The 23,872-nt window shown below is 39.4% G+C and overlaps 1 protein-coding gene across 1 annotated transcript in view; it reads right to left on the bottom strand.

Annotated features, from left to right (window-relative positions):
• The window catches only part of LOC149023961 (protein REBELOTE-like), a 39,611-nt gene that overhangs the window by 1,384 nt on the left and 14,355 nt on the right, over positions 1–23,872 (bottom strand). The window contains exons 8-13 of the mRNA XM_089144383.1: positions 20,736–21,266; positions 19,274–19,576; positions 8,589–8,915; positions 1,030–1,236; positions 637–726; positions 459–553 (exon numbers count right to left, since the gene is read on the bottom strand). Of these exons, the coding sequence (XP_089000509.1) occupies positions 459–553; positions 637–726; positions 1,030–1,236; positions 8,589–8,915; positions 19,274–19,576; positions 20,736–21,266 (1,553 nt within the window). The remainder of the gene's footprint in view (positions 1–458; positions 554–636; positions 727–1,029; positions 1,237–8,588; positions 8,916–19,273; positions 19,577–20,735; positions 21,267–23,872) is intronic.

Genomic DNA, 23,872 nt, shown 5'->3' with positions numbered 1-23,872 from the left:
AAAAAGATCATTTCCACTTAACTATGAGTTCCAGAGATACCTTTCTCATTTAAATTCTGCATCATAGAAAACATTTTGTGCCGGATACATGGATAAAATGATAATAATGCAAGAAAAAACAGATTTTCATGACAATGGGAAGTTAGTTACTCGTATGTCAGACCACTGTGTAACAGGTGTGAACTAGAAGAAGAACTGAACTATATCTATTTGATTGTTCACAACAATACCTTCCAACCATAAGCTCAAATTCAAAGAGTCACCATAGCTCAACCTATTGTCCGATTCAACCCATTACCTACCGTAGTCCCAACAGAATACTCAACCGGTGCAACCCAACCGCACCTCATGAGCCACTGTTGATCCTCATGGAATATTCATACCAATAGTTCATATGGAACAGAACAGTAGGTGGACTAATACAGCATAGGAAAGAAAAAGTGGCTGGTCAATGATACCTCATCTTTTCTTCATGACCACATCTTGGGGAGGATCTTTTCATAATGCTCGTGTAATACTGAGTAAATGGTGTATTTCCTCTACACTTCTCAAGCTGCAGAGTAAACAGATAGATAGTAAGAAATAATATTTGAAAAAATCCCCCTTATGAGTGGATCAGAATAAATTAAAGCCAACCTGAAGAAATGATTGCACAAGTTCCCTGTCTTTTGGTGAAAACGCAACCTCATTTCTTTTCTTTTGTACATATTCAACATTCTGCTCAACCTGCATACCAGAAATTGAGGCATGTTCATAAATCAGTAGAAGCAGATAATTGATGAAGTGAGACTGCATGCATATTTTCTAGCCATGTACAGTCTATATGGTGAAACCTAAACAGATAGATGTTTAAATTGTAAAACTTATGGGGTTTTCTCATTATCCACAAAATATTCCAAAACAAACTACCAAAACATCAAGGTTATGAGGACAACATGAGGTCACACTGAAAAACTTGGATGATTAGTTTTTATTTTGGATTCATGCACAGTTTGCTACATTCAGAATAAACTTCATCCAAAAATATACCTGATCTATTAAACGTTTCACTGGACGCCTTAAGCTTTCAGCACTTGTTTTCTCATGGAATTTTCTTAAGTGAATCAAAGGAATTGTTGCTAGCTCAGGGAAGGATATGTGATAGCTCCATTGAGCAAAGTGCGCTGCGAGTAGCTCAATTGCAGAAAGGATACACACTTCGTGGAATTCCAGTGATTTCAACCACTGCTTTGGCACCTGTGTTCATAAATTGTAATATTAATTACGACATGATTAATAAATACATAATCCATTACATGGCAACTTCATTTATGAAAGGCTAACAAATACCTAGGGAAAGAGATGGATCAGTAAACTAAATTATGGGAATGAAGCGCAGTGCATTGGAAGAATGGCTTGAATGAAAGAAAAAAATTAATTATGATTACTGAGTTCCAGAGTCACCTCTGGCTCCTGAGAAAATTATCCACTCATACAAACCTAATATTTGACACAACCATATTAGCCAAGGAAGGTTCCTACAAGGCACCCAACCATATGCCCTGCTTCTCTCATCTCCCTTCATAGAATTATTATTTTCACATAAGAAAAATATTGTGAAGCAAGAGAAATTATATAAATCAACAACAAAAACTAAATGACAATTCTTACAATATATTTGTTACAACCGCTCATTCCAAAAGCTAGAGCTGTTAGGAAGCACATACAGCAACACACATGATCAACACCAACCTACCCCATGTGTAGACATTTACATGGCTCTGCACAGGACACCATCACAAAGCAGTGCTATCAAGTGGCATGGAGAGCAGGCAGAGGTGCACAAGTTGTAGGGCATATGCACAACACCACACCACACAACACAAAACCCTAACATGTTAGACTATAATTCCAGTGAAATATAATGTTTGCCCAAAAAGCCGGTCCACTCATTGGTCAAATACAGATATTAGTTACGGAAATATTTCATATCAAGGATGATGTTCCGTGCCAACATACCTCAGCAAAAGCCTGAATGGTCCTGTTCGGCCCTTGAATGAAGCCCTAATGGATTCACACACACACACACACACACACAGCATTCAAGTTCTATAAAAAAGATCCAAGGATGAGGTTAATCACTGCATTAAACTCAATAACTGTAACTCTATTACAAGACTCCCCAAATCTAAATACACTCTTCAAAAACGCCTCAATGGTCTTCCCCTTCCACAAGCAAGCTTGCCCCCAAACAAATTACAAATTGGCTTTCCCCCTCCGCAGTCACACTCTTCCCCTTAATATAACCCAGCAAAACCCTAGCAGACGCATTCCTTACAAAATAATTTCCTGTAGCGAGCAAAAGATCTCTTCCCATGTTTGGAATTGATCCCCAACCACACTTTCATACTCTACCCCTATGGTGTACGCCCCTCAATATTGGTGTCCTAACAACTGTTCCCTTCAGTTTCACCTTCCTGTCAAGGTGAAATGGAACATCATCCTTGAGGTGAGGTGAGATCAGAAGCTTGATCTTCACATGCTTGCTGCACAACCATGTCAATGTTTCCAGAGGCCCAGTAGCAGGCACATTTCACAAGGATGCAACTAGTGCCCAATGCCAATTCCCAGTTAAACGACTCGCAGGTTTTGATCCTTTCCATTCTTCACCGAAGCCTCAATTGAAGGGAATCAACCCAACCATGGTGTTGCATTATCTCAATCCTTGAAGACAATAGTAAAGACCCACTGCTCCGGCCCAAGTCCAAAAGTTGGCAACCCACTCACAGCGTTTCGAGCACGGAATTATCAATTCTGTTACACATACGCTCTATCTCAATGAAATCACCACAGCCCCAATTCCCAGTTACAATCCCAAAATCACCTTGCCAGTCTCTTGTCTCAGTAATCTGCCCAATATGAAATTTGTTAATCAATTCAGCAACAGATGCACCATCACCTGCTACCTTAGTAGAAAATGAAGGTTTATCCACCTTGACACTCTCCGCCCAGTTATGGAGTTCAACACCCTAACCACCCTTATATGTAGAGAACTCTTCTAGAGAAATAGGTTCCTGACACAGGTGCCCACATGATGCCTCATTTGTCTCCCAAAAAAGGCAGTTGGGTCTATATTGTTGATTATTGGGTAAACAATATACTATTGCAATGGTCCTCATTGTCTGCCAAAAATCTACAGGTTTTCCCTCTGCACAATTGCCCCAACACAGGAAAAAAAGGCATACCAAACGTTTGCTTGAAAACCTCTCAGCCATAACAATTTCTATGGCTTCATTGTCAACCATGGAAGGCAGAAAACATATGCCGACAATTAATTCAGTGCATGAAACTTATCTCTTCCTTAGAAGCATCCTGGTGAACAAATCCCTGAAGAACTTGTTGTCGCTCATAGTTCCTCCAAGTTTGTTTTAAAGGCGACAAGCCACACCACCGTCATTGGAGTTGAAGTCTCCTATGCCACCCTTTGCGGCTCTGTTTGGTTCAGCTGTTGAGCCCTTCTCAACACAATGGAGGAAGTAGGACCGGGGGGTTGAGGAAAATAGCCCTATTCATATTCTTTTAAAAATGGGCCATTGGGTGTTAAGAGTCGTTTCTGGGGCCACACGGGCACTAAACTAAACACTGGGTTGCCCAGTTACAAAACTCTTGAGGGTTGGGCTCAATTGGAGTTGGGCCTGGATCAGATGGCCAGGTTCAGTATATGAATCGATATTGTGGCGAGCAAGGGTTTGAGCTCTTAAACAGCCCACCAGCGACTGACCATTGGATCAATCAACAACATTTGGGCTTTGAACTTGAAACACAGTGGGCCTGGTTTTTGGCTTGTGCAACTAAAACTCTGGCCTTCAGGGTTTGAACCAAATGCATAAACTGGTCTAGAGTAGACTGACCAAACACCCAAGCCCCCCCCCCCCCCGTGTCATCTTCTCCATGTTTGGCAAAATGGCTTCCTAGTGACTGCTCGTACATCTCCAACAACTATTTCCCCTATACCTCACCTTAATGTCACCGCTTGGTCATCTAGTTCGAATGCACGACCACCACCCTCACTCTTAAGTATGGTAGATGTCCTGAACAAAGAAGTTCCATTCTCCTATTCCGCTTCTTCACCAAGTTCGGCAAGGAGCCCTAGCCGTTTACTGCTCCCCTCTGCCCTCTGTTCCTCGCCGTCTTTCGATCTGTTATTCTGCCTAGTCTCTTAGTACAACCTCGCTCCCCTCATCATAGCCATTCAAATTGCAGTCATCACCACTCGCTTCCAATCTAGTACTGTAGAGGTTCAAAAACCTGAGCTTGGTTTTAGGTCTTTCCCATCATCGAACTGAATTTCAAGGCTCCCTTAAAGCACCCCCAAGTAAACTCCAGCCAACACCTCCTTTAAGCCCAATCCAACACATCTCCTTCCAGGTTTTAGAGAGCTACTCCCAGCATATGCCCGTTCCCCATTTGGTGTTCCCAATAAGAAGAGCATAACTTCTAGAAGCCATCCTCGTGCACTCCCATTACCAGAAGATAGAGACAATGCCATATTGCCTACCTGGGATTGTGATGGCTCTGATACCACTTGTTAAGGCCATTGGATTGAGCTCTAAATGGATTCACTCAAACACAAATAACACTTAAATCTTATAAACAAGACGAAGTGTATTCAATGCATCAAACTCAATAACTAAACTCTATTACGAGACTCCAGATCTGAATACACTCTTCAAAATGCCCCAAGGGTCTTCCCCTTCCAGCAAGCAAGCTTGCCCCCAAACAAAATACTGATTGACTTCCCCCCTCTCATAGTCACACTCAACCCTCTTAATATTAACCCCATCAAAATCCTAACAAACGCAATCCTACAAACTACATTCCATGTAGGCGAGCAGAAGGTTTCTTCCCATGTTTGGAGTTGATCCCTACCACACCCTTGTACTCTACCCTTAAGGTGTACTCCCCTCAATATTGGTGACTAAAATGTCCCATTGACCCACCCATTTGTTACCTCAGTGGTAACCCATCCAATCAAATTGCCAAGTCCATCAATTCATGAGGTTCAAAATTCTCACACACCCTCCTCTCCCTCCCCCTCCCCCCCCCAAAAAAAATAAATAAATAAAAAAAGGTCTCAAATTTTGATGGCACTGCAATCCAAAAGATCTCTATAACCCCCCCTAAAATTTTTTCTGTTTCACCATCTACACCCCTTCAATGAAATTTATAAATTTACAGAAGAAAACTTATCTGGTACATAGCCTGCTAACTTCTAATGTCGAGTTATCCATTATTGGTAATAACAGAGACAAATATTCTACTCAGAACTGTCAAGGTCAGCCGTTCAACAGAAGAACAAATGCTTGTGAAACATTATTTATAGCCCAGACATCATTAGGAGTGTCATCAATCTGGTTCATCTCTCTCAAGACATGGCTTATGCATCCAGGCGATGATGACACACCTTGTGGCATTTCAAGAGTTTTTGTTGATTTATCTTTATTGCTTAGTGATATAACACCCGAAACAGAAGGCCAACTACAGGATCAATTAATGAATCAACAGGACAAAGTAGGGCTTCTCAGGAACATTCCAAGATCAAACAAATGAACAGCAGCAAATTAACGTTAATTACACCCTGTGGCTATGGGAATTTGACTCCTAAATCCTGCAGCTAGGATTTCTAGGGATTCAGGGGGAATTTTCGGGTTTTAGGTTCGGCGAGTAGGCTTAGGGTAGGATATTAGACAAACAACTCTGAATTATGTTACTTTAAGGTTCAGATTCAATTTCAGAATTCTAAGGTTTGAAAATTAAGATTTTCTCCATTCTAGGGTTTCTATAGGAGTGGCTAGGGTTAGGGTTAAGGTCCAGGTAGAGGAGGGAAAGGAGACGAGGAATCCAAAAGAGACTTGAATTGGAGTAAGGGGTTAGGGAGATATAGGTATTGGGAGATTAGGGTTGCTAGGGTTTGTGTGAAGAAGATGAAATGCAGAATTAGGGTTTTGGGTGAACAGACTAGCGCTAGGGTTGGGGTCAAAGGGAAGGGGACAGGAAGGGATGTTGCAGCCAAAAGGGGAAGGGATTAGGGTGGAGAATTTGAAGAACTAGGTTTAAGGTTTTGGGGAAGGGGAAGGTGTTGCCGCAAAAGAGAGGGGGAAGGGAATTAGGTTGCGATGGGAGGAGAGAAGCAGGAGGGTAGGGGCAGGGGTAGGGATGTGTACTTGTTGGTAGGAGAGGAAGATGGAAGAACTTAAGAAAATTAGAATGCTTCAAGGCTGCCACAGGTTTCCTCCCCTGGAGACCCTACAAAACCCACTCTGTTCTCCTTCAATCAAATTTATTAATCATCAAAAGTGACTTGATTATGTGTGCGTGGCTTTATTTATAGCCTTACAATGAAGGAATCCTACTAGGACTCAAATTGGAAAGTAAATCAAACAAGGAATTCTATTTAAGAAACTCCTAATTCAATAACAACTGCACACTTAAAGAACTCCTAACTTAAGAAGGATCCAATTTAGGATAACATTTTAACCATTCCTAACTAGACTAGGACTCTTTCATAACTTGACAAAGAAGATTTAGACACCTAACAAGATGTTGATTTAGACTAGGTCAAATTGGGTTGGACTAGGCATACCCAAAATCATAGAAAAAAATTCAAGGGAAACTCATGTTTCGACCAGATGAAAATGGGAAACCTAGGTGAGAAACTGGGAAATTTTGAGGAAACTTAGGACTTCTTCGTGCAAGTTTCGACATGAAGTTTCGGTAGGTTTTAAGGAGTATTTTAAGGTGGGACTTTGCATTTAAGCTAGTTTGAGTATAAAGAACACATTGGCTGTATTTTGCTAAAAAATCAATGTAAATATGTCATTCAATGTACATAACATCAATGTAAAGTTGTCCGAAAAGTACACTATAAACTTAACTACTTAAGCACATAGCATTCAATATATAATTTCTAACTTCAAAATAGCTAACAATAAAAGGAAAGTACAACTTAGTGCCAAGAGGAGTGCCAAGAGTGGATCCATCTTGTGAGCTGAATAGTACTACGTCTGTAACATCCTCTCCTCCAACCAACGAACATAGACATCCCATGACATTTTATGCCAAGGGTTGTCAAGGTAATCGACAACTGTAACTTTATGAGTCTGGTCATCAACATGCTTAAGATAACCAGTCTAAGGGAATACACAATTTGGATAGGGAAGTCCTGATGGAGGGGGTATTTGTCGTGGTATTTGGGGAAACACAAAATAAACAAAAAAATTGAAAATTTGGGAAAGCTACAAAATTTATAGGAAAAAGTCCCAGGTTTCCACGAAATTTCCCAAGTTTCCACGAAATTTCCCATGTTTCCCACGAAATTTGGGAATTTTTTTTTTCTCATGAACCTGCTGGTCCACCTGGGTTGAACCAGGTTTCGACAAGTTTCAACATGTTTCGAGGTTTCGACAAGTTTCGAAAGTTTCGATCGAAACTGGGGACTTTTTTTCAGTCCTCATGATTTTCATTATGACTTTTCAAAAATGAAAATTTTCGGTTTGTTTCCACCAAAATTTGTACCATGGCCAAAATTACTAGAACACCCTTAATCTGGTTCAGTTCATCCTTGGGGCCGTAGGGTGCTGGGGCAGCATCCCTAGGCCCTATTTTTCCCTTGGGGCCTCTCTTGGCTGGCCCTTCCACTTCACATCACTTTGTTTTAGGATAAAAATTGGTTTTCTCACAATGGGCCATGACTAGTATACTTATTTCATATTGCATTAGTACAGATTCTATGTTGCATAAATTCCATATAAATTAACTAGAATTATCATTGCTGTACATCACATACTCATAGATGCACACCTAGTGCACCTTGACACCCAAGGTCGCCTTGACAACTAAGATTCAGTTCTTGTGTAACCAACAGATCAAGGAAACAAGCAAATAAGAATACAGCTTCACAATAGATCAACAAGCTTTATTCCAACAAATTGTGGTCAACTACATGGATCGCTGCCCTCCAATCAGCCATATCAAGGTCATACTTCATAGAAATCCTAAACTACGCATGTCCTTCCTCACTTCTCCAAAAGTCATTTTAGGTCTTTCCCTAGCTGTTTTAGCTCCCTAAATCCAAATCAAATGACTCCTCCATGCTAGAGTATTCAATGGTCTACATTGAACAAGACCATTCCACCTCGATCAACTTTCTCATAGCATATGATGTGACAAAGCTACTCTCATATCAGCTCAATAGCGATCTTTGTTTAGCCACTCGTTCTCCTCATCTCCACCAAATTGAGAACATCTATGTGATGCGTATTAGCTTATCCAATATACCACACATGTCAAACCTAGTCAAACCTAGTCTTATAACACAACTCCGCATCCCAATCAATTTTGGTCAGCTAAATGAATTTTGCTTTGTCATTCAACTCTATTTGAAATCACATACACTCAACAACAATTCAAAAAAATAATTGAAGTAACAGTGAGAAAATCTAAAACACGAAAATAAAGTTAGCAGGAAGGTATTAGATAATGAACAAAGTACACAAAACTAGAAAACCAAATACGTAAAATGGGCTTTATCAAATTCTCTGTTTCCTAACCTTCAGGATAGATGAAAAGTTGAAATCCTTTCCATGTATCTCATCAGGCTTGCTAGTTCTACCATATTCCAGACAATCCAGCAATAACGACGAGATGGGAATAAAAACCCCACTAGAAACGGAAAGATGATTGAGCATTTGTACACATTTCAGTCTCAACGGCAAGTATCGTGGCCCAGGAAAAAGGTGAGCTACACCACTTATAACCTGAATGATCAAATAAAGCAACTGCTGGAAGTCATGATCTCTAATGTTTGAGGATATAAACTTGGCCCAGAGATCAATGCAGTTAATGTACTGCCAGTTTGATATCTTATTTAGTGGTTCCTGCATCAATAAAATAATATGAAATCGTAAGCCCAGATGGAAAAAGAAAAAGAAATTCATTGTAAGCCAATAAAAAATAAATAACCGCAGGCATCAAAACATAAGAACACCATCTTAGTGCTTCACATAATATGATGTAAAACTAAGAGAACCCCAAACCATCCACACTGACTTTACAATTAGTGCCGTATTGCCATGGCATCAATGGGTTCACAGTGCCATATTGCTGGCATCTTGTAAGAAAACATGCGATTAAGGGAGCCTACTTTAACTTGATGCCCAGAAATAAAATAAAAAGAAAGATATACTAATTTGGGTGTCGACAAAATTCCCCCAACTCTGCTGCCATTAAGACTCTGCTAACAAGATCACAGTAGAAACATTGGAAATGAAACTCTTGAATCAATATGAAAAAGGCTAAAGGTTGAATTAATGAAGTAAAAAAGTTATGTTTTTACATCAAAATTTTTAAAAGATTTTCACTTATCTGTTTAATAGTTGGAAGCATCAGGTTGAAATATGAAGTCAGTGAGAGGCTTTTTGGTCTGCAGTGAGGAGAGAATTGTCTTAATATGCAGTTTGAGATGGAACAATCCAGTCAACCAGGACTTAGCAATCCTAGTAAGTCAGGAACCCCAATGATTCATGTAAGAAGTTACTGATTCAGTGGTTCACAGCACTGTTCACGTGAACAATGTCATGAAACAGTTTCTACTGTGATATATTTTCTTTTCCTATTTTTTGTGTTCTAGTAGCCATTGTTTAGTTTCCATATGTAACCAGATTAGGATACTTCATTTACAATATATTGTACTTCTCACTTATATATTGAAAAAGTGAAGGAGTTTTGCTCTCGAGCAACCGCTACTCTAAACAGTTTCTCTTTGTCCTTCTCCCTCTTCTTTGTTGCATATAATCTCTTGTTAATATATTTGCTATTTTGTCACAATTAGCATCGACGGTCACCAATCTTTGGCCATTCTTTCTGTAATTCTAGCCCTTCACAGTGTTTGATATTTTCTAAAATATATGAGGCATTGATGCAGGTGCGTCACCAAATTGGAGGACATCTTGGTAATTGGCCTTCAATCCAATTGGGGCCACATCAGATACTACCAACAATAGCAGTATGGGAAAAAGGAACGAGGAAAGGAATCTTGTCTGAGTTGGTTATTTAGCTGTTCAGGGGAGCTTGTCTGCAGGCTTATCTATCTGAGCCCACTTGGCAGGGCTAATGTATTCAGAAATTTGGATGGGTAGAATCCACTGATGACTTGTCAAAATTGTTGCTCTAAATCACCAATTTGGTCTGCCATGTATTACATCCTTACTGGGATTCTTATCTCCTAAGAAAAGAACTTTAACAGAAGATCAGAAATAAAGGGTCAAAGGATTATGACCTAGAAGACAGAAGTGACAGTAAACTAAAGATCATAGTTGTCATGGCGACGAGGCGATGCAAGGCGATTTAGGCTAATTGAGTCGATGAGTCGACGAGGCGCCCTCCGAGGCGCTTTTGAGGCAGTCGAGGCGTTTTAAGTGAAATTTTTAGTGTATACACACTCTAATTCATTATAAATGTATCATATCTTTTATAATCAGTAGACTATAAGCTAATAAACTGGTCTCGGTTAGTCTGTTATACTTAATAAGTTATAGGTTATAACAAATATAGGAAAGAAAGAAAGAAAGAAAAAAAAAAAAAGAAGAATGCCGGCGACATACCGTCCCCTAAGAAGATGGTGAACAAAATCACCGGAGTTTACTGCTATTAGTGTTAACAAAATCTGTTAACAGAGAAGAAATAAGAAAAACAACATCGCCAAGTTGAAGTAGCCAACATTTGCCTGAGACGCGGCGATGCAAGAATTGCCGGAGTGCCGCTGCAACTTCAGATTTGAGGGTCGCAACCGCAAAAGCATTTGTACCAGACTTTTTAGGGGGGGGAAAAAGCAGAAGAAAGAAGAAGAAAGTAAGAAACAACAGCGGAACCTTCGCCTGAGATGCTGCTGCTGGAGTGCTGCTCCCGCTGCCTGAGATGCTGCTGCCGCTGCAACTTTGTACCAGACTTTTTAGAAGAAAAAAAAAAAACAGCAGAAGAAGTCGCCGGAGATCAAAGGAAATGGTCGCAGCAAGTTCTGCAACAAATCGTCGCCGTCGTCATTCATCGTCATCACTGTCGCCGTCGTTGTTCATCGTCGTCGTCGTCGCTGTCGCCGCCATCGTCACCGTTCATCGTCGTTGTTGCTGTCGCCACCGTCTTCACCGTTCGTCGTCGTCGTCAATCGAGAGCAAGAGAGTAGTAGAGGCCAAGAGCTTTACGGGAAGTTTTTGGTTTTGATTCAAGCAGCTCTTTAATTCTTCAAATTTTGCTTCTTTTTTTTTTTTAAATGTAACAATGATCCCATGTAACACCTATGTACGTATTCAACCATTAATTGATTCTCAATCGGAATCTAATTTTCAATTCCTTTTCTACCTTAGATTTAATTGATTCTCAATCGGAATCTAATTTTCAATTCCTTTTTTACCTTAGATTTAATTGATTCTCAATCGGAATCTAATTTTCAATTCATTTTCTACCTTAGATTTGGAATCATAAATATCGTTATTTTTTAAATACACAAAGGCGGTCGCCTAGGGGTCCAAGGCGTCCGAGGCGCCTGAGGCATTGCCTAGGCAACGCCTCAGAGCCTGAGGCAACTGCCTTATGGGTTATAAGTGAGGCAACACTCACCTCAGAGGCTCCACGAGCGCCCGGACGCCAAGGCGTCGCCTAGGCGATGCCTTGACAACTATGCTAAAGATGCAGTGGCAGAAACCAGAATGCCATGAAATTGTAAACAGTGGGACTGTTCTATCTTAGTAACGAGTCGGTAAAATTTTATCAAGATCTGATTGGCAGATTTCAAGATCCAGAAAATCCAAGAGAGTTATAATAAGCTGGATTACAGAGGAAAAAATCAATTAGAAAGTTGAGGATTTCAGAACTCTTAGGGAAATGACCCAACTACCCTCAATGTTTTGATGATCACAAACACACATAATTGGGATCTAACATTCTACTTGTATGTTTAAGATAGACCCATTACAATACAAAGCAAAACACCCATCAAAGCGCACGTTGCATGGAAGCAGTCTAATTAGCATGAAAGATAAATTTTAAGGACTCAAGGCATGGAAGATCAATGAATGGACATCCCTATATGCAAATAAAATTTCAAGACTCAAAGAATGAAAAAAAAAAAAAAAAAAAAAAAAAAAAACCATACTTGAAGACCATGCATGTAGTTTAGGAAAATGGCACATGTAATTGCATGAAATTTTCAAGTTAAAGAGTTTCATGAAACTAATCATATGGGGAATATGGACTATTGGCTCAATCCCTAGGGAGTGTAAATGAAATTTCAAAAATATTTTTGGAAAGCCCTAAAAAAGCCCACTGTTTGAATGTCACTCAATCATGAGCCGGTTGCTCAACTGCTAGGGTTCCAGAGAGCTCAAGGTACGTACTGTGAAAGCACTCTGGTCAACCACCAGAGTCAGTAACCCCATGGTCGATGGTCTAGGTCGACCGTCAATTGGCCATGGAGACAGCTGTCACTTTTAATGGCTAGTTTCCAACCGCTTTAATGAGATGGTTGACAAGGAAATCCTTAAGGTCGACCATGAGTTCAAAATGCGACCATTTTCTATCAGTTGGGACCCAGTTTGACTCAACCTTTTGCCTTAAATAGGGCTCATTATGACACTCTTAAGGCATGACTTCCAATATATGAAAAGCCCTCATAATTGTGCCATCACTTTAGCCATCTAGCCTTCCTTCAATCTAAAGTCCCACTGAAGATTCATTCCTATTTAGCCCATGAGTACTTGCACTTCATGAAAAGGTCTAAATCAAAAAAAGGTTACATGGCCCTGAAACTTGATCTATGTAAAGCTTATGATAAACTTGAGTGGCATTTCATTGAGGCTGTCCTTAGGAGATTTGGCTTTGCAGACAAATGGACTAGGTGGGTGATGCAACGTATCACAACAGTGGAGTATCAGCTAAAGATTAATGGGGACTTAACCTGAAAAGATTATTCCTCGAGAGGTATTAGGCAGGGTTGCCCGTTGAGCCCATATATTTTTATCCTTTGCCAAGAGACCCTTAGCCAAAGGCTTTCCTCAAATGTTGGAATACCCAGATTACCAGGCTTCAGCATAGCTAGACATGGTCCTGAAATCAATCATTTATTTTTTGCAGATGACTCTTTCATCTTTACACCTGCATCTATCCAAAATGCCTCACAAATAAATGTTTTGTTGCAGGAATATGAATCAGTATCAGGGCTTCACATCAATTCTGAAAAGTCCAAAGTACTCTTTAGTCCTGCCACTCTCCCCACCACCAAAATCGAGGTAATCTCTACACTGGATATCCAGGAGGTAGACTCACATGGCATCTATCTAGGACTTCCTACTACCTTTGGTAAGTCAAAATCTCGTACTTTTTCATTCATTCTAGATAGACTTAGTTCTAAGTTATCTGGTTGGAGGGAGAGACATCTTACCCAAGCGGGGAAAGAAATTCTCATTAAAGCTGTGGCTTGTGCTTTACCCATGTATGCTATGTCATGTTTTTTGATGCCTCAGGATCTTTGTAATAAACTCCATCAGAAAATCAAACAATTTTGGTGGAAAAACAATCAGGGGAAGGGACTGCACTGGATCAAATGGGAGATATTATGTAAAAGGAAAATGGATGGGGGTTTGGGATTTAGGGACCTTAATTGCTTTAACAAGGCTTTGTTGGCCAAGCAGGCCTGGAGGTTTATTACCACCCCTGACTCCCTCTGGGCTAGGGTCATGTCTGCCAAATACCTTAGAAACCAAGATTTTCTAAGAGTGGGACTACCAAGAAGTGGCTCCTGGGGTTGGAAAAGTGTCCTCACAGGGAGGGACTTGTTGCTTTCGGGATTGGGAAGGAAAGTGGGTAATGGCACAAATACACTCATTTACCTTGATCCCTGGATTCCCTCCCTTCCTTGTAAAACTATAGTGAGCCATCCCGTCCCTAATGGACCAAATTATGTTAGTGAGCTCATAAATTGGAATGAAAATTCATGGAACAAACCTTTCTTGAATTCCCTCTTTTCCCCACTGGAAGTGAAAGAGATTATGATGCTACCTATACTATCACAATTTACCCCTGACTCTTGGTATTGGACAAAGCAAGTACAAGGCAAATTCACAGTGAGGTCAACTTATTTTCTATGCCTTTCACAGGTTCCTAATACTAGTTCTATGGCCTCCTCTTCCTCTTCATCATCAGGTTGGAAGGAGATCTGGAACATCCCCAGTCTCCCAAAAATCAAACACTTTATATGGAGAGCTGCTAGTGAGGCCATTCCCACTAGTGAAAATTTATTTCACAGGCAAAGTTGTCTTTCTCCTTTATGTCTCTTGTGTGGTCAAGCTATTGAATCTACAATGCATGCTCTCATTTTCTGTGATTTTTCACAACACTGTTGGCATGCTTCCCCACTTAGACTTAACGTTTCAGAATTTACTGGGTCATCTATTCATGATTGGATAGCTTTCTTACATGCCAAATTTAAGAACACAGATGATTTACCATCTATTGACATTATATGGAGTACTCTTTGCTGGATTATTTGGAGAGCTCGGAATGAATGCCTATTTGAAGGGAAGCGGCCCTCTTTGGAAGGCTCCCTAAGAGCATTTTGGACTCTCTATAATGATGTGACTTTATATACATCCAATCCTCCTGGAGAGATACTTGATACAACCCCTTCTTCCCTTAATCCTCCTAATACTGAATTTCATTTTCAGGTTTATGTTGATGGAGCTTGGGATAAACATAGCAGAAAGGGAGGACGAGGATGTATTATTTGGGATTTCCATGGAAATTTTTTGGTAGCAAAATCATGTCATGGTTTGAACCCTTCGGTTGCAATGGTGGAGTTGGAAGCAGTTCGGGATGGTTTGCTACTTGCTAGAGAATTGCAAATCACTAAGTTAGTTCTACATTCGGACTGCAAGAGTGTGATTGATGCCATTAATGGTAGTGGCCACTCTTTGGATTGGGCATGTTGTTGCTTGATAGATGAAATTCTTAGACTTAAAAACTCCTTTATTTCGGTCTTTTTTAGCTTTGTTAATAGAGATTGTAATATTTATGCTGACTTTTTAGCCCGTGGGGCTAAAATGTTTAACTTATTTAGGGTCTGGTGGCACTGTCCACCTTTGTTCATGTTTGATCATAACTTTGTTGGCTTCAAGGACGTTTCCTTGGAGTATCTAATATAAATCTTCTGTTGGACGAAAAAAAAAAAATTAGATTGTAGTGTTGATCTCAAGGTAGAGACTGGAGAAAGTCTGAGGCTGTTATTGCATTCATTACATACAAAGGGAGGTACCACCTTAAGGTTTGTAAGACTGCATTTTCTTTTATTTAAATTCATTATTTGTTATTGGATGCTCCTGCCTATAAAAAGAGGATTGTAAGAGGTGTTGTGTCCCTACCTACCATACTGAAAGGGGAATATTAGTGAAATTTTCCAAGAGGACTAGAAGGAAAGTGGACATAGATTCAATTGTATTGAACCATTATAGAATTTTGATGTCTTGTCTATTGCTCTATTTATGTGTCTTAAGAAAAACAAATTTTAATTGTCAATTAATTGCAAAGACAAGCCCAATTCGTTGGTCTCAACCTACTGCCCCGCCACTCGTCTACACTGACTTCCAAGAACACCATCTTAGATGAAAGCAAACAGAGTTTACTTAAGTCAACTGACAGATGAGCAAAATTAATTTTCTTTGTGGAAAGAGAAAATTAAAATTAAGAAAACATAATAAGTCCTGGATTGATTCTACAGTCCTAGACTGACTCTACTGATTGGTTGAAGTGTCTAGCAACTGTTGCCAAATTGTGAGCTGGAGAAACTAGTGTTTTATGCTGTTCACATAACATTTGAAAATAAACTCAAGGAAATTTTGATACTGAAAAGCAAACTGAAGAGATCCATAGGCCAAGGGTGTTCATTCACTTCTATAATCCATTGGATAGCTTGTTGTGACTTGTTAGAAAAGTCATAAGGGGCATAAAGGGAAGGAAATAGAGGTCTTGAATTAGCACCACATGCTAATCCCAAGATAGGGTTTTGCCCACCTTTTTTGGTTATCTGATATATATATTTTGTTTCCTATTGGGCTGTGCCTCTTGCTCGTCTTCTTTCTTCCTTGCTCTGTTTTCACTCTATTTACATGAACCACTCCAATTAATAAAAAATCTGCATCCCAAATGAAATGCTTCTTCAATCCCATCATGGATGCCTCAGAGTTCTGTTTCCAGAACACTAGGTGCAATGCCAAAATTCATAGTTGAAGAAATAATTATATGATGATGGATAAGGAATGAGCCCGATGCAGATCCAGCACCAGATTGGCCTATTTTCCCTTGAAATTAACCTAGGCTTGATAGATATAAGTGTTAGGCCTTTGTTTAATATGTTTGTGTGGTCATTGACCTATTCTATGGGCCCAAAATTCAGGTCAAGTACGAAAATAGTTTAATTAATTGCTTTAACTAATGTAAAATTTACCTAAGTTATAAGGGCAGAAAAATCTTTTCAAGTCAGTCTAGGCTAGTTAATATCTATATTCTCAATTTACATCAGTTTCTTTGCCCTAATCTCAATACAACTTCTTATGTAAGGCTATAAACAAGCCCCCATCGATTAGATTAGAGAAGAGAGGTGAATGTTGAATGAGAGCTTCCCTTTGAGCACTATGTGTTTTTATTTTGGTTCTGTCAATTAGTTTGAAGATCCAAGTCTTACGACTTCCAGTTGTGTCAATTAGTCTGAAGAATCAAACCCCAGGAAAATTCTAAGTGAAACCAAGCTTAGACTCTTGATAGCGGTTGTATAGGAGACCACCTTTGATCTCCATCTTAAGGTGAACTCCATCCAGGTTTTGGCAGCCTACATTCCATTTCCCTTCTCATATCATCCCATTCTTTTTCCCTGAATTCTCTTGAATTTGAATTTTTCAAGTGACCCAAAATTCAAGGTCATATCTACGTCAATCTAACCGTCAAATCTGTCCCAAAATTCTGGTACATCAATCCCCCAAACCCTAGTGACCTTATATCCTAATTTGACTCTATTCTGACCGTCCAGTCTCAAGATATAAATATTTTCTTGAATTTTTGTACTCCCTCAAACCCCTAAAACAAGAACCTCCTCATATATCTCAATTTAGCCATCCTAATTCCACCATACTTGGGGTACATAAATATTATTACCCACATTTCTTCCCAAGTTTAAACCCATTTTGACCGCTAGTGACCCAGTTTCCCATCTCAATGAATTTATCAATCTCCTACGGGAAGGGCTATGTACCTTGGAGATCCTAAATATCATTAAAGAGTGTATTATCATTAACCACAAAGCCACCGAACCTTTTTCCCAAAAAATACCATACGGCCATGACAGTCCAAATCATGGGAACCCCATATTCCATAAACAAATAAAATAAAATAAAAAAGAAACCTTTCTTAGTCCCATATAAGTTGGTTCTATTGAAAAAATCTTGGAAGAAGTGGTCATCATTAAATTGCAGCTGCATCAGAGCCCTACTGCCCTCTCTGGGAACCACGTTCAAAACTGCCATCATTTACTAAGATAGCCATTTCACCTGTATCAAAGTGTCCGTAGAAAGAACTGGGAAGAGCTAGATATTGAGACATCAGGATAGTTGTGAAAGGTGCTGGGATTGCTTATTTTCAAAGCAAAAAGAATTTGAATCTAAGATCAGATCAGGAAATCAACAATAAGAATGATCAGGTATCTAGCAGATTTCCAGAGGAAAATGCATCTGAGACTAAGGTAGAAAAATTCAAATCAAACCTAGTAGAATATAAACAGTAAACAGGTAAAGCAATCAGGTATGGAACTGATTTTATTCATCCAATAAAAATAAAAAATAAAAACCAGGTATGCGAGATTGACAATTTAGTATGGTCACGGGGTACAAGAGAGTTGGAGGCTTGGAGCTGACTAGCGATTATGATGTGATGATAGACGGTAAGGAAGAACAAATTAGGAATCACACCAAAACCACACCCAAAACCCAGCAGGTAAAACACTCTCCAATCCACAGAATACTTAGAAGGCCTTACACTTGTTAATAGCCAATCAAGAAATCTGGATTGAATTAACAATAGCAAAAGCCAGAGTCAGGACAAACTTGGGGGAGATATAACACTCCAGCCTTTTTGGGGGACATACTCAATTCGTTGGTCTCTCATCTGATGTAACCATTTAAACCGAAGAAATAATATCTAGAAGACCCCATGATTTGGACTGCTAACTCCTCCAGGTTCATGACAACATGGAAAGCACCATAACCTGCAGTGCATACTGATCCTGAATCGCAATCATGCTGGCTATCATACTAATCTGATGGCTATGTAGCACCTTCTTCCCTGCTACTGCTGCATGAATGGTTTTATGCACCAGGACATCCAAATTTATCTCAACCATGTATTGAACACACTGACTTCACCAATTTTTAAAGGCTTATTCTTAAGCTTTATTCTGAAACATCAAATGGGTACACATGAAGGGCGGGCCTGGCGCAATGGTGGAGTTTCTCCATTGTGCGCTGGAGGTCGCGGGTACGAATCAGCCTCTCTGCAAAGCAGGGGTAAGGCTGCCTAGAAAGTCCCTTCCCCAGACCCCACAGTGTGGGAGCTTCGGCACTGGGTACACCCTTTTTTTATCAAATGGGTACACATATGGGCCTTCTTTGATTTTGCAAGGTTTTCAAACAATCAAAGTTTTAAATCAATTTCAAAACCTTTGGTCAGAGACATGGAGAAGTCCGATTGCCACACAAAGGTTACGTATGCTTTATACCGCAACATTACTAATAAGACAGATAAAAACAACTAGTAACAACAACTGGAATACAGATGTGAAAACAATTGCTCATATTTTATCAAGGAAAACTAAATGAAATTTAAAATTATTTAGAGTACAAAAAACCATAGTATGAATTGCATAAAGCAAGCAAGTTGTTCAGCCTACTAGATTTGATGCTAGGTAGGAAGAGACTACAATCCCAACGTAGGCCAAGAACTGACCAAACATGTGATTTTAACTAACAGGCAACAGGGTATCATTTTCTCAAGCACAGTCCACAAACAAGCCAAAGAACCATAAAAAAGTGAATAAGAAGGTTATGGCGTCTCAACAGGGTGTAACAGTCATGATTTTATTGAGTCTCAAGACTCTAAACAATGCAGCACCAAGGCTTTTAGATGATTGATACCTAATGCTTACCTTTCTCTTTGTTTTAAAACTGTGCTGCATTATCTTTGCTAGCTGTTGGACAGAGACCAGCGCCCAGTTGAATGACTTCTGCACATCCGCAGAACAAAGCTTGACAAGGCAGTTGGACAGAAATTGCACATGCTGCAGATTGGCGGGCTCCACAAACTTGCTATGTGAAATAAAAGACTTATATGCTTTACCCAAGCAGGCATCAAAGCAATCTGAATATTGTAACAGAGCTACATCCCACATGATGAGAAATGAGGATTCTGAAAGAGTGCCTCCTCCAGTTGCCCATAAATGAACTGAAACCTACAGCCAATTTCATAGGTTAGAGAAGCACCAAAGTAGATGCCACACATCATGAAGAAAGGTATGGCTCCTCTATAAGCACAACACGTGAATTCAAAGTGTACAAGGCTGTATAATGCTATAATACAGATGCAAAGTATACCATATGCTAGGAGATGCGGATACTGACATGTTTGTTACTGTGCATCAATGCAGTGCTGCAAATACCTTACAGGGTCATCCAAACAAGAACCCAAAAAATGAACATACATAATAGGAGTGGCTTAAAATCCTTGATCCTTGGAAACAGTTCTAATTCAAACTTAAAAGTATCCAGGTTAATTGTTGCATATCATACAGGGGTATATTATGACAGTTTAAAACATGGCTATACAGGAAGAAAGGATTCATATCTTGAGTTTTCAATAGTAAACACAATCCAAATGAATTCAGGTGAAGAATATAGGAGTGGTTTAAATAAATCCTTAATCCTTGGAAACAGTTAAGGCCTCCAATGGGATGGGTAGTGCATCCATTTAAGCTGAGGGAGACCTATCTTATTAGGATTATCCTCTACTCTTCACTAAAGAAGTTCTTATATGATGTATATCAAAATCAACTTGTAGAGAAGTGAGTCCACCATTCCAGTTAAGGAAAAAAGCAACTACTACTTTTTTACTCCTTTTTAACATTAGAAATGGAATTTCTTTTTCCCCATAGCTAATAACAGGGGGGAAAGGAAAAAAAAATTGGTATGAACAAGTACCTAGCAAGAATCGCTTAACGCACAGCGCTTTCAAGACATTGGGAGAATTAACTAACATGCAGACTGTCCTGCCAATGAAGGTTATAGAACGGGCTTTAATAAATCTGCATTTGAGATGAACTTGATTGGTGGGCTGAAGCTTGTCATTTCCTAAATATGACAAGTATTTCTTTTTCCTTTCCTCGTTTGCTTCCAATGGATTACCTTCTTATCTTTTATGTACTTAATGGTTGGAAGTAAGGACTGGCCCTCCCCTTCAGCCATTAATGAAATACTAGGTACATTTCATTGAGTAATGTCATGAGTTAAAGCAATTACATATTCATTTTGCTAAAATAAATTCATCTGGTAATTTCTTTATTAGAATCATCAAAATTAAAAAGATAAACGATAAAGTTAATGAGAGGAGTTTACCTTGATGAGTCTATGCAGCAAAAATGGAAAAGCAGGAAAGAAAATGGTAGATGCTCTGAGACGAGTCATCACAAATCCCAAAATCTCAGAATTAGTGACCTGATTCAAAAGGAAAAGCGTGCTCCTCAAATAAGACTTTATCAGTGGCTTTGCTGTTTTCCATTTTGAATTTTTACTCAACTCCAATATGTTCTCTTTCTTGCTATTAGCAATTGAGATTCCCAGATGTCTTCTAAATATACCATCTGCCTCACCAAGCATGAACATCAGTATCTTGCAGAAAGTATTGCTCTTCTGAATTCTCCAAGACAACTTAGAATCCATGCTATCAGTTCCATAGTGGCAGGCTGTGCGGTATGCATTTAGTAGATTAGGAAGGGCAGAAGTGTTATTCTGCTCAATGACCAATTGACACCATATGTCAATACTGGAGGTAGTAAAAACCTTGCCATCACTTAAATTTGAGCAATCTTCACCTGCACCAGCTTCCTGATTCCCCTGGTCCCTTTCCTCACCTTCTAGATCAGAGTCCTGTCAGATAAAAATGCATGAGAAGTTATAAGGACAGCTCAATCAAAGGTTCAGTGACAAAACAACACAAGAAAACTGGAGTCAAAAATGCGAAATCCTCCAGTATCCACGGAAATTCAAATTCAATGTCCCTACAATGTATACTAAACCAACATCCTACAAATTCCATCAGTCCCATACCAGTTCATTCCATGTGGTTGCCGAATCTACCTGAGATAAGCCCCTATCAAAAAATGAGTCCTGAATTGATGTAGATCCAGCACCAAATTGGGCTTCTTTTCTTAAAAAATAGCCAATGGAAAGGTTATATAGGTTATTGGCCTTTGGTTCCTCGGGTTTACATTGTATTCGCCCAACTTATTGAACCTACAACATGGGTTATTAAGTTGAACACGAAAATGGCTATCTAATTAGTTTAATTATGTTTTGAAGTTAAGAGTTCATTTGAAAGAGTTGGGTCAGTTGGAAGTTTGCCAAGGATACCTAGTATCAATTGAGTCAATTAGAAAGTAGATCGGAACACTAACTGAGTCTATTTGTATTTGTTAGCTTTAGTAACTTAATTCCTTGGGCTTAAAGTTGAGTTTCCTTGTTCTATTTTTATGTTGACTTGCGTTTTGGAAGGTTGATTAAAGCTATACATAACCATTCTGGAGGAATATAAATTTAGACTTCCTTCAAAGGATCGAATTTTGCACTGAATAAAGCTTGCTAGTTGCTACTGCCTTCCTTCTCTATGAGAGAATGTTTTCTGGTGCAAAAGTTAATTGATAGTGCTTCGTGCTTGAAGTACGAGTGTGTTACCCTGGAGGTTCAAAGTCTAGAAGAGTTGTGGGTGCTAGCGGTATAACGTTCCTCTTTGACTGTAGAATCAGTCTTCTTCTACAGAAATTTGCCCTACAAGTTGCTCCTTAGGAAGTCTGCTACTTAGTTAGGAGATCCAATTCTTCTTCTACCCTCCATCCTCCTCTTTTCTTTACGAGGTTCACTGAGAAGCCGCAGAGAAAATCTAAACCAAGAAACAATTCATCTTTCAAATCCAGCCATGCCACCCATCAGAAAATCTTTCCATATTCAAATGAGTTTTCCTACAGAGCAGCCCTTACACTCAATCCAAGTTACAGGCCAACATGTCAATGAAACCCTGGATTTGGATCTTACCCGTTTCTCTTGGGAAGACCCAATTTTCAGATCTCATATTCCAACCAAAACTTTTGGCTAGTTTGGTGAGCATAATCCTACCCCCACAAATCAGAGTTCGATCCACCCAGCCCCAAATTCCATCTATAAACCACAATAGTTTTGACTATCACAAACTCTAATTTGAATTTGTCCCTGACCCTAAATCACAAAATCGAGTTTGGTTTTGATTTGAGACCTTGAAAGAACTAGCTCTTAGTTGATCTCCTATCAATCAAGTCTGCTCAACGCAAAATTCAATATCTCCGTTTAGTAGAGATAAGGCATGAGTAGTTCTTGTTGTCTCTTTCTTCTTCTTTTTCTTTTTTATTTTTCTTTTCTCTTTTTTTCTTTTTTCTTTCTTTTTTTTTTTTTTTTTTGGGGGGGGTGTCAGGTGGATCTAATTCCCAGTTATATAAAGGGCATACCAACTGGACGAGGGTCCCACCACTATAGGCTCTAGGGAGGATCATCTATGTAAGCAGCCTTACTCCTAACTTCGCAGAGAGGCTATTCCCAGACTCAAACCCATGATGAAGGTCCACCAAGTGATTCCTCAAATCCCTATAACCAACCCAGGGTAAAATATCTTTCCTTTCAAGGCCTATTTTATGTGTGAAACAGTAGTCCATGGACTTCTGTTTGTCATATTTATAGTCGGTGAAGCTTCTCAAAAACAAACACGAATTGATCAACCAGGTAGCCCTCCACAGCTCCACCTCCTATTTGTCTATCCCCTCCATGCATCACATCTCTTTGCCTGCAGCCTGCATTTTCTTTTTCTTTTTCTTTTTCCTTTTCTTTTTTTAATTTCCTTATCCTTTTTTTGGAGAGAGTGAAGTACCAACCTCTTGGCTATTTTCCATATCTCAGTAACAGAGGCAGCAAGGTTGGGACTAAAAACCACTCAAAGTCCCAAAATTTGCATTCCGAAAAGAACTAGCAAAAAGTGAGGGAACATGCTGGCACCCAGGGGTCAATTTCCATGTCTCCTTCACACTCCCTCTTCTATCACATACTAAGAGTTATTGACCATTTGGTTGCAAGAGACAAAGGGTTGGAAAAGATAGAAAGTGGAATCCACTGTAGTGGGGTGAGAGAACAAGAAAGGAAAAGAAGCAGTGAAGGAAAACATGGAATATGTGGGCCCCACGAGTTTATTTAAGTTGTTCACCAAGGTCTACCCAAAATGGTGGGACTCTTTTTAAGCATGGGGTGGGAAAAGTTAGGTGACACATCAGTAGACAAGTTCCTTAATTTAAGGAAGTTTGTCTGCTAATTTTTCCATCCCGATAAGCCAAACAAAGTGACCTTTTGGAATTTCATTAAAAACACTACACTTTTTCCACCCCTTTTTGTCCACTCCATATTATTCCAACAAGGAAATGGTCTATTAGGCACCATTTGTTTGCTGGATCTGAAGTGGG

This window comes from Hakea prostrata, chromosome 2, assembly GCF_041222555.1.
Source record: "Hakea prostrata isolate BN-2017 chromosome 2, UWA_Hpros_2, whole genome shotgun sequence".
Classification (NCBI taxonomy): Eukaryota; Viridiplantae; Streptophyta; class Magnoliopsida; order Proteales; family Proteaceae; genus Hakea; species Hakea prostrata.
Note: the sequence above shows the minus strand (reverse complement) of the source record. Positions and strands in the feature narration are given on the sequence as shown.